This window comes from Rhynchophorus ferrugineus, unplaced genomic scaffold (genome assembly GCF_030347505.1).
Source record: "Rhynchophorus ferrugineus isolate W39M unplaced genomic scaffold, kcgeb_rfMv2 rfM6, whole genome shotgun sequence".
NCBI lineage: Eukaryota > Metazoa > Arthropoda > Insecta > Coleoptera > Curculionidae > Rhynchophorus > Rhynchophorus ferrugineus.
Window position 1 is genome coordinate 28287640 of NW_027472585.1, and position 11921 is coordinate 28299560.

The window sequence follows — 11921 nt, forward strand, 5'->3', positions numbered from 1 at the left end:
TTCGTAAAAGAAGACTTTAAAATCTACTTAGATGTTTTTAAAAATATTTTGACATCCATCCAATCATGAATTCCGTACTTCTACAATATTTCGAAACCATTTGTCAAGTCTGGTAAGTCTGGTGAGTACGCTGGGTGCAGTAGAACATTCTGTTGGACGTACAACAGTGTATTCTTTTCAAATCTTGCGGTTGATAATTGTCGTGATTATTGGATACTGCAATAGTACGTTGATCAATTTGATCAATAGACGTCTGTAGTTATCTGCAGCAATAATCAAATTTGATTGTAGTAGATCGCTGCATTTTGTACTTACGGTAAAATTGTATCCGCTCCCATGTGGATGTGGGCGATTCTCTTGGACTAACCCATATCTTTTGGCGCTTGAGATTGGTAAAGTAGATCCACCTTTTATCGCCAGTTAAAATACGCTACAAGAAACTGTCATTTTTTACCTGACAAACAATGAAACTGCGATGCTGAAGCGTTTCTAAATGGTATTTTCAATCTATTCGTCTGGTTCTTACCCTTCGCATATAAACGTCTAGAAACCATTGATTCGCTAACTGCTAGGCTATCTATTTCTTTTATCTTTAAGGATTTGAGTTGGGGTTCATTGGTTGCATTGTCATCGAACTTAGTTGGTTCTACAGGTCCTTTAGTGTCTTGTTTTTTATTATCACAAGTGTGTAAAAGTGTTTGATAGGCTGCAGTAAATTTCTTTAGTTCAAACAACAAAAGTAATGGATGCTGAAAATGCAATTTTGAGCATTTCATGGTCACCATCTGTATACTACAGTAGATAAATCGGAAATATTATATGGAAAACTGTTGTTTTGTTTTGTAGAGAAATATCAAAACGATATAAATATAGAAGTTGTTTACAATGATAGTTCACATCTCCGGCAGTTTTATGAATATCGTTGATGCAAATGCATGTAAGCTCCTAATGAAGTATTTCCCATGGAAACTGGATGAATGAGAATCAACAAATATTTTCACTTATGACAAATTCCTTAAAGATGTATATAAATTAAAATATGCATAATTAAATTATATTATATGCAATTTTAAAACTATTTTATTTCAAGGAAAGAAAAAACTGAGGATTTAACATAAATCTATTCCAACATAAACTAGATTATCTATATCTAAATGTCTTATTTATCACTAATATTCAGTCTCTTTTCAAGAGATGATCACAGTCATCATGTATAATAAAATTATTTTTGAATATCGCCTATAGCTTCGTCTGCCAGCTTGCCTTTGTTGATCTTTTATGGAATGATTTTTCAGTTTTGGTGACTTCGAATTTCAATACTGTATGGAACAGAATAATTGCAATTCACCATTGGTAGCCGTTCTCCTTGAACTACAAGCCTCTATCCAAATAACAATAGACTATGTTTTGCCTTTGGTGACTTGGTGACAAAGAAACAAATCTAGAGAGCCCGCAGTATTTAAACCGAATCGCGATTTTATATATAAGATTTTCGCTCTCTACCAGTTTATGGATTAACGTATTAGATGTGGAAAGCGTGCCATTATCATTTGTATTACTTTTCGCTCGACTTTCAACTGTATACACAGACCCTTAGTTTGGGTAGCTTTATAAATCTCAGCAACATTATATTAGAACAAGTGTACAAGTTCAAGTACTTCTGCCAAGCTGCAGGAGATTTCGCTTCTCTAAGATGGTGCCTATGGAATAGAGGAAATATTACAATCAATATTAAAATTAAAGTTTTAGAACACTTAGATGGTAATAAATTGGTGAAATCAAATTCAACATATTTCCCTCCATTATCGTGTTGAAAATGATGTAATTTTATTAAGAAGAGACACTCAATAGTGCACGAGTGAAGAACAAACCTAGAGACGCAGGTTACAATACAGGCAAGCGCAAAGCGAACGAATTAGATATTTTAATTCATCAACTCAATATTTTCAGTTAACTGGAATGGATTTTCATAAAAATAAAAATAAAATCCACTTCTAAGGCATCCAAATATATACCACATGTATTGTTTGTATAGATGGATTATGGAATAATAAATTTAAGAAAAATAGTTTCATGGTAATTATTTTATGCTTATCTAGTGTTTTCATTATATTTCTACTTCGTTTTAATAGAACTAACTTTTTGAATAGACTTTATGTAGAAAATTGTGAATATTGCTTATTTCCATACTAAAATAACATGTTTAAGATCGTATGATCTTGACCGTGAAATCTTTCAATGAGTGATATTGTATAGAGGGTAACCACCACTGTAATTCACAATTAGATAAGCTATCTTAGTCGTCAATCAAAAATATTATATTGCTACGATAATCGCAGGTTCGCATTCTGCACGAGCATTCATTCGTTATTACAATTTTGTTTGTATTTATCTATATATCACAACAAAATTTTATAGTTAATTGACACATATTTTTATTATTTTATTTATTAATCTATATATTAATCGGCTAAAAGAAACTTTTGCGTCCCTTTTGACGAAAACGGAGGCCCCTTCAAAATTTGGCACGATTAAGGCTAATATGGAAGAAGAATTTTTAGGCCTAAAATTTTAGTATTATATGCCCTATAAATAAGTAAATTCAAATAAAATGAAATACTCCTAAATCCAGGAACCAGGAACAGCTGTCAGATCGATGATTTTTTTTGCTTGCTTGCAACTTGCCCATGGACTGACAGAACTTCCTTATCAGTATGTTTCGCATGTGGCAGGTGCACTTGAAATGGAATGTTAAGAAAGTCAACTATGTCACTTTCTTCTGTTGCTGATATTTCCGGTGATCACCAAACACTTATTTTAAGTGAACTTCCGCTTTATCATAGCCCAGGTATTGTTTTTATGGGGTGGATTATATTGTTGAGGTTTTTAAATCATCTTTGTTACTTTTCAAGGAGAATATGCCATTGCATCAGTAGATTCCTTGATTTTGTTAGTTACTTATTAGTTCTTTAAGCTCTTTTGTAGCCATATGTTTCTTTCTGTTCTAACATGTAGCCATGTTTTTCGCACTTTTCTGTTTTCAATGATTTTTTGTTTAATTGTGGATGATATATACTAATAATTAAGTTTTTGATATGATGCGCTATTAGGAGCTGCGTATCATGGGCCGCATAGTATAGTTTTTGTTATATTTATTGCTGCTGTTTCTGTACCTCTTTCAAGCTTGAGAGGTTCATTTAGCGATATTAAACTGTCTAGTTTTTCTTTAAATAATGGCCAATGACCGGTAATAAAGAAAATAATCGTATAAATTAATATTTTACTACGCGTAATTTTTAAAACAAAATTCTGGTCTCACTGTAGCAGAAATACCGACAGCAATTTTAAATCGAAGACATATCCTGAAATTTTATATTAGAAGCGATATTAAAACGAAAATCAGTGCGTTAAAACGTTATTAAACGAACCTATTTAATTTTAAGCAGTATTATATAATATTTTTCGGCTACTTTCGGTTATTCAGGTGTTGTTATAAATATTAGAAAGCTATAGCGAGTTTGGTTAAAAAACTATTAAGAATATGAAGATGTAGTTAATAAGAGTCGTCTGTTCTCATTATTTATAAAATATTTAGATTTTTGCAAGCAACTTTTGATTTAATTTAATAATTAGCCCGATGTATTTATTGTCTTTCAGTATATAATTTTACCTACGAAAGTAAAAAAGTATGCTCAGCTATATTCTTAGATGTAGCACAAGCCTTCGACAAGGTTTGGCATGAAGGTCTTGTTCATAAACTACAGAAAATGCTACCAAACCAAAACACCGAGCTATTAAAATCGTACATTAAAACCAGAATGTTTCGAGTCAAACAAGAAGAAGCTTAATCTACAAGAAAAGAAGCTAAAGCAGGTGTACCACAAGAAAATGTACTGGGGTCAATGTTTTATCTACACTACACTTGTTATATGCCACAATTGGAGAATATTATGACGGCTACATTTGCTGATGTTACTGCGATTATAGATGTCGGAAACAATAGTGAAGAAGCATCACGAAAATTACAACAGGCAGGAGACAATATAAATAATTGACACAAGTTTGGAAAATAAAAATTAACAAAAGTAAATCTGTGCATGTGCAGTTCACCTACAATCAGACCGTACAAGCACCAATAACATTAAATAATATTATCATTTGTTGGATATATAAATAATTGGGTGGATGCGCCTACATGTAACGCCCTCTGTCGGTGTATATATGGCATAGTTGATATTAAAGTAGTTTCCTGTAAATTATAATAAACGCTACGGCGCATGCTTGCACTAATGCCATCCGGGCAGGATGAAGATCCCGCCATCTTGATTCATTCTGTGTTGGGGCTTTGACCGAAATGTTTGTCGAAATAAATAGAGAGAGACTCAGTTGAATCCAGTGTTTTAATTGCCCAAACACCTTCACCAAATCGATTCTACACAATCGGTTCTAACAAATCAGAAGTGGGATAAAGAACAACGCGTGCACAGTGATTTATAGTGATTGTTTAAAGTAGTGTTTAGTGTGTAAACGACGCAAACTAGAATCCATGAGGCGAACAAGGTAATACAAAGGAATATTATTAAAACACTATTGTTTTAGATCAATCGCCACAAGGGCAGTTTGATTATTAATTAGTAATTAGCCATTAAAACGAAAATAACATAATGTAAACAAACATCGGCGCGTAACCAAGCCACAAAACGGCGCCGAAATAGATGAAACGTAAACAAAGGATACAGGTATGAATTTAAGACATTTTAATTACACTGCAGCACGAAAAGGGAACTTTCTTTAAATTCTGAAAAAGAATTGTTGAATAAAAATTCGGCGGGGCGAATTAGTTCTAGGTAATAGGCGACGCAAATTGATTGTCCACCCGTGAACACAATGGCACAGGACCGGATCTGGTAAAATATTTTTTTATTTATTTTTTTACAAGTGACAACGTTTTCAAGTACAACAGACGTACTTTCTATTTATTATAGGGAGTAGATAAATTTGAAAATTATATTTTTCTGATTCATCTGTTTTTTTTTTCCACAAGGGTTCTGTTGCAAATCGATAGACATGACAATGAGGTACACCAGCAAGTCGGCATGATGTGGAACAGCGAATTAGCTGTCTACATAGAGAGCAATAACCTGTGATACAACAACTCGCAACTGGCAGGCCACAGACATGGTGAACTACACAAGTTCGCTATAGTGAAAGACAACACCAGGTATATCAACAAGATTGACGCCACTTAGAAGTCCTGCACGATGAGAGACAGGAAGGAGTACATCAACAGGATGGGCGCCAACTAGGCCTGCATCATGAGAGACAGTACGAGGTGCACCAACAAGAGGGGTGCCACTGGGACTTCACCACGAGTTCGCAGACTTAGTATCAGGTATGTAAACAAGGTCGACGTCAATCTGGGGAGCCATGACAAACGATCCGCCAACCTGGGTGTTCCACGAGCCGCCCACCAATCTGGGGGCCACAACGAGTGTTCCTTCAACATGGAAGGTCCACAACGAGTTGCCCACCAACCTGAGGGGGGTCCACAACGAGCGTTCCTTCAACATGGAAGGTCCACAATGAGCTGCCCACCAACCTGAGGGGGGTCCACAACGAGCCGCCCACCAATCTGGAGGCCACAACGAGCGTTCCTTCAACATGGAAGGTCCACAACGAGCTGCCCACCAACCTGAGGGGGTCCACACGAGCCGCCTACCAATCTGGGGGCCACAACGAGCGTTCCTTCAACCTAGAAGGTCCACAATGAGCTGCCCACTAACCTGGGGGGGGTCCACAACGAGCCGCCCACCAGCCTTGGGTCCACAACGAGCGTTTCTCTTAAAGAGAAGGTCCACAACGAGCTGCCCACCAACCTGGGGGTCCACAACGAGCTGGCTGTCAATCTGAGGGGGCCACAACGAGCGTTCCGTCAACCAGGAACGTCCGCAATGAGCGTCCCACCAACCTGGGGGCCACAACGGGCAGTCCATAAACAGGGGCCACGCAGCAGACGTGCAGCCAACCAAGGGGGCCACACGTACGAACCACCAACCTTGTGGAGCCATCACAGACCAGCTGCCCAGCCAAGAGAGCACTACAGAATCACCAAGCACGGTGACACCAAGGGTCAACCAACTGGTTGCCACCACGAGTGACGTTCCATGAACGTCTACAACCAGACTGCCAGCGCAAGGGGGGGGGGCCAACCAATCGGTGGCCATCGCCAGCGACGTTTCTATGAACGTCTACAACAAAGCTGCCTGCAAGAGGGGGGTCAACCAGCCTGTTGCCACCACGAGTGACATTTCTATGAACGTCTACAACCAGACTGCCAGCGCAAGGGGGGCCAACCAACCGGTGGCCATCGCCAGCGACGTTTCTATGAACGTCTACAACAAAGCTGCCTGCAAGAGGGGGGTCAACCAGCCTGTTGCCACCACGAGTGACGTTTCTATGAACGTCCACAACCAGACTGCCAGCGCAAGAGGGGCCAACCAATCGGTGGCCATCGCAAGCGACGTTTATATAAACGTCTACTGCCAGGTCTCCACTACGGACGACAATAGCAGTCACGACGTTCACATGAATGTCGGCAGCCAGTCCTCCATCACAGGGGATGCATGCAGTCAGACGAACAAGAAGTTTGTCCGCATCAGGCCTTCACCATGGCCGACAGCAGCAATTACAGCAATCAGATTGAGGTTTACAGTCAGACCACCATCACAGAGGCATCCGCAACCAATACAGATAGTATATCAGGCCACAATTACAGTGAGTATTAACATTTAGGTTGACAAGACGAACATCTACAGAACCGCCAAGCAGACACTTCAGCGCGAACACGCACAGCCAAGCGAACCAGTTGAATATCTGCAGTCAGGCCACCAACATGGGGCCAGCATCATTCATTACAACCAGATGAATGTCCGCAGTCAGCCAACAACACGCATGGCAATCAGATAGACATTTGAAATCAGGGCATTATTAGAGTGAGTATTAACTTCCAGGCCGACAAGATAGTTGTCTGTAATTAGACCACTAACATCGAGAACAAGACATCGCCAACTAGACAACTGGCCACAAACCGGTTGCCATGTTGACAAATAAGCGTCTAAAAGGGGTACACCAAAATGTATGTTAACCACCAGGTGGTAATAAGGTAAAAGTCAACAAACCAACTATCCAGATTATGAAGAATAGTAGACAAGCCGCTAGCAAAGTGGGTGTCAACAAACGAGCCATCAAGATGAAGTACTATTAACAAAATTGCAGTAAATATACAGCCAATAAGGTTTATATCAAAGTAGTGATGAAACTAGTAATTAAGCAGTATCAAAATTAGTAAACAAAACCTCAATAAACACACATGCTGCCAATATGGTGGATGTCATCAAACAGCCAAGCACAATAAAAGTCGCAATCATAGAAGATCAAGTAGTAATCAAACAGTAACAAAGATAGTAAACAAAACCTTTAGAATTACACATGTTGCCAATATGGCGAATGTCACACAGGCTATCAATAAGCAAAAATTCAACAAACGCACCGCCACAATGTGGACATAAACAAACAGGCTGTTCAGAAACAAAATCAAGTAGTTACAAAGTCAATCATGTAGTCAGTAAAAGACGTCAACAATGGCCAGGTTTTAGAAGCAAGTCACTAGCAGCAAGCACAAGCATTAAGTATTACCAGTACACAAGATTGATACAAGTAAGATAGATATCCTATTAATGTGCACAAAATTAGTAAGGTGAGAGAATACTAGAAATCATTGGTTTGGTAGTATAAGTAGTAAATCCACATGAGTTTGGATTAAAACTAATTAGTATTTTGTTTCGAGTACATTATTATAGAAAGCAGATAGAGATTAGGAAATAACACATCGGCTGTTATGCAAAAGTTACATGGACACAAGAAAAGAAGGAACCAGTAGCATTCACAGAAGCAGACCATTGGAAGAATATTTTTGAAGATCACTCACGGTAAACAGCAAATTAATTCACAGTAAACTTTGTAAGATGCAGATAGGGGTAAGGTAACCATTGTTATTAAATCAGCCAAAATTAGTATATAATAACAAAAAAATTAGGAATCGAGATATTTTTAACATCCAAGATTACTATTTTAAATTCCATGTCAAAATTAGAAAGAATAGACTTTATTAATTACAAACAAGATTTAAATAATTTGCAATCAACAAATATACCAATTATGACAATTCAATTTAAATACAAACATAATTCATTAAAATACATAATTAATAGGATAATCTGATTGGTCGCTAAATAATTTCAGCAAAATTAGCTAATAAAGTTATAGGATAAATTATGTTAAATAATAATGTTGCTGTATTTCAAGTTAAGCGTAAATTTCATTTTTGTTTAAATTTAATTAATAGAAGCTCAATTGTAGCATAATGATAATATTTCCTATAAACACTATGTATTTTTGTGTAATATCAATACATTTTAATTAGTATAATACATTCAGAATTTTAAAATAAGAGTTAAAAAAAAAACAGATTTTTTAACTTAACTGTTATAAATTGCAAGATTATAAAATGTTCAGACAACATTGTATTGCTGTAATAGCATTCTTGACAAAATTTTGAAGTTGAAAAATTTGAATTCAAAGTTAGGGCTGACAACAGATCATATCAATGTGTGAATAGTTCGAATAAATGAATACAAATAAAGGCTTCAAATGGATAGTTTAGTCCAGAAAATTTAAAATACTTTGGGAATAAAATCAAAAGGGTAGTCTAATTTAGTAATAATCTTGAATAGGACTATTGATATTGAAAATACAGCAATAGTATAGTTTATAATTTGTTACAAATATATAAAATAGCAAATGATTAAAATAAAATATTTCTTTAAAGAAAAATACTCACATTTCGTTTGCCAAATTATCTATAAATTAGTTAAATAGTTGAGAAGTCAACGAAACAAAACTTTTTAAAAACTTGGGTTTCATCTAATGTACGCTAATCCAAATTCTTTTAATGTTGGTGATTTTCTGGAATGGAATATTATAATTAACATAAAAAAAAGATAGCAGAACAACCTTCTTAAATCTGATGAATGTGTCAATTGTAGTTGCACGAATTTTGTATGTAGATATGGCTTGAGATTATTATCAATTTAAAGGTTGTATCTTTGAAAGAATTCATGCATGATGTTAACCTGAATTAACAACTTTTCTGTTCGAGAAATCACCTACTTTCGTCAATAATTCTCTAAACATGGATATAATCATAGGTTCATGGATATAATCAAAATTTTGGAATTGTAAATTTAAAACTTGTAGTGTATACATACATTCAATATGATTCTGTAAGATTTATGATTAAAATGAAGGCAACGTAACAATAACTTACAAAACTTTTGTTAAAAGGCAGCAATTAATCAGAGAATAAATTAACTTTTAAACGCAAATACAATAATGTATGTGTTTTAATGAATACATGGAATATAAAATAAATCTATTAAGAACATAGTGATGAAGAACAATAGTCATATGAAATCAGACCAGTAAATAGGCAGATATATACAATTTAGTTAAAAGGCAATAAATGATCAAAATAGAAATCAAGTAATGAAATACATGGATAAGAATAGTGTGAAAGAAAATACAACAAAGGTTTGCAGAACAACAATAAGTATAAACAGTTTATAGTTGGGTAAAGTAAATAATAAGTATACAGCAAACATGAGTTTGATTGTTCAGTTGAGGTGAACATTGAAAAAGATAATATTGTAGTTGTTGGATAGTTTCATTGGTTATAAAGTTGCAAAATGTTATAAAATATTGCAGTAAATGCAATTAAAATAAATTTAGTTGGAAAACAAAAAAAACGAAGCAAGAAATTTTGGGGATCGACGTAGAACTTGACAATATAAAGGTGCAAAGTTATTAAACAGTGTGTAAATTGGCAAAGTAATTATTTCAAGTAAATAGTTTAGACTATTATTGGATGTAAAATTCTAAATATCAAACGCAAAAGGATATAAATTATAAGGTTCGTTAGAAAGTAGCAGAAGAAGAAGCACATAATGCACCAGGCCATTCAGATAAGTTAAAATGGAGTCTAGCAGTTGAACCTCACCGAAGGCATCTGCAGTTCAGCCAAAAAGTATAAAATTGACTTCACAGAAGTTATAAAACAAACTGCATGGAAGCTATAAAATGAAGCAATGAAGGAAAAAAATCATCCAGGTAAGACATTTTAATAGACCATGTAGTAAAGACTATGTTTCAATTATAGAAAGACCAAAGCCACCAACTACAATGTTTAAGAGCAGCTGGAGTGAAGCCTTGCGAGGACGCTGCGAAGTCAGGATGGCCGAGTGTTGGATATATAAATAATTGGGTGGATGCGCCTACATGTAACGCCCTCTGTCGGTGTATATATGGCATAGTTGATATTAAAGTAGTTTCCTGTAAATAAACGCTACGGCGCATGCTTGCACTAATGCCATCCGGGCAGGATGAAGATCCCGCCATCTTGATTCATTCTGTGTTGGGGCTTTGACCGAAATGTTTGTCGAAATAAATAGAGAGAGACTCAGTTGAATCCAGTGTTTTAATTGCCCAAACACCTTCACCAAATCGATTCTACACAATCGGTTCTAACACATTCCATATAGCAACAACGCTTGATCCAAAACTTCACTGGAAGGAACATATAAAGAAGAAAAGAAAAGAACTGGAATTGATATATAGGAAAATGTACTGGCTAATTGGAAGAAAATCACAATTATTAGTACATAATAAATTGCTATTACATAAGCAAATACTGGAAACTATATGGACATACGGAGTTCAATTATGGGGATGTTCTGCAAAGGGTAACATAAATAATATTCAAATTTTTCAGAACGATGTCCTGAGAGGTATTGTGGGCATACCCAAATACTATAGGACTGTTTACCTGCATCGAGACCTTCAAACTTCAGAGACTACAGACACATTGAAGAAGAAATTGACAAATGGTAGAATCTTGAGCAAGTTTTTGATAGATTGGAAATAAACAGCTTAGTTATTAACTTGATTAGTATTTCCGAAATTCTTTCTTTTATCAAGGAAGATCTATACAGATAGTAACAGGACAAACTAAAGAGAAATATAGTAATATCATAATGACTTTACAAGGATACATTGCGTCGAAATAAACAAGAACTAAGCGTAAAACATAAATATGCTCTCCAGTGGAAGTAAATACATTAACTACTCAGATATACAATTATTAATTAAGTGAATTAGTTCTTCGGAGATCGGATCTTACCACTACATACAAAAACGCGCCTAGAACCATAAAACCCTAGAAAAAAGTTAATTGTATATATAATAAAACAACTCTAACCTATTAACTATTGTGGCTGTAAAATTAATTGTAGTTTTAAGTTCTTCGATAATATATGCATTAGATATACTATAATGTTAAAGTAAACTATAATACATAACATTTTTGTTTCATTATTTTACTTAGATCAGAATGTTCTTATATGTCAGAGGCAAAATGTACAAAAACTTAGAGTTGCTGCGGCAACATTGCGACGTTTTGACAGGTCTCCCAAGTCCCTGCTCTTTTGAATTGACTATAGATATAAGCCCTTATATTGTATATCCAAAGTAGTAGTGAACACACGTCATTTCAATTTACGACGTTAAAACGGAGCAATGTTGCAGTATTTGATGTTAACACTTTACCTATTTTATTTTAGCTTTGATACAAAATAACATTCTAATAAATTAATTGATGACACAAAAATGCTATAAAATATAATTTATTTTAAAATTATTGTAAATCTAATGCGCATATTATCAAAGGACTTAATCTACAGTTAATTAAATAGCTACAATAGTTTGTAAGTTAGAGTTATTTTATTATCTTTACGTTCAACTCTTTTTTA

General features: G+C 35.2%; 1 protein-coding gene and 1 long non-coding RNA gene across 3 annotated transcripts; one reads left to right on the forward strand and one right to left on the reverse strand.

The window, feature by feature from the left end:
* Positions 1–327: 327 nt before the first annotated feature.
* Positions 328–927, reverse strand: LOC143197886 (uncharacterized). 2 transcript variants are annotated; one of them, XR_013006098.1, is made up of 2 exons: positions 527–927; positions 328–454 (listed from the first exon to the last, which is right to left on the reverse strand). It is a non-coding gene; the product is annotated as an uncharacterized LOC143197886 (long non-coding RNA). The 2 variants fall into 2 exon arrangements; XR_013006099.1 differs by having other exon boundaries at positions 351–478; positions 527–614.
* A 3408-nt stretch (positions 928–4335) lies between these two features.
* On the forward strand, positions 4336–6141 carry LOC143197885 (uncharacterized). Its single transcript, XM_076406670.1, has 3 exons — positions 4336–5511; positions 5576–5759; positions 5853–6141. The coding sequence occupies exons 1-3, from the start codon at positions 5428–5430 to the stop codon at positions 5993–5995; spliced, it is 411 nt and encodes a 136-aa protein (XP_076262785.1). The 5' UTR covers positions 4336–5427; the 3' UTR covers positions 5996–6141.
* The last annotated feature ends 5780 nt before the right edge of the window (positions 6142–11921 follow it).

What these genes read in the sequence shown, in the direction of transcription:
- LOC143197885 (XM_076406670.1), top strand. Translation starts at nt 5,428, where the DNA reads ATGACAAACGATCCGCCAACCTGGGTGTTCCACGAGCCGCCCACCAAT. An exon ending in GTGTTCCTTCAACATGGAAG is followed by an intron (nt 5,512 to 5,575) that starts GTCCACAACGAG and finishes TCAACATGGAAG; the next exon opens with GTCCACAATGAGCTGCCCAC. An exon ending in GCGTTCCTTCAACCTAGAAG is followed by an intron (nt 5,760 to 5,852) that starts GTCCACAATGAG and finishes CTTAAAGAGAAG; the next exon opens with GTCCACAACGAGCTGCCCAC.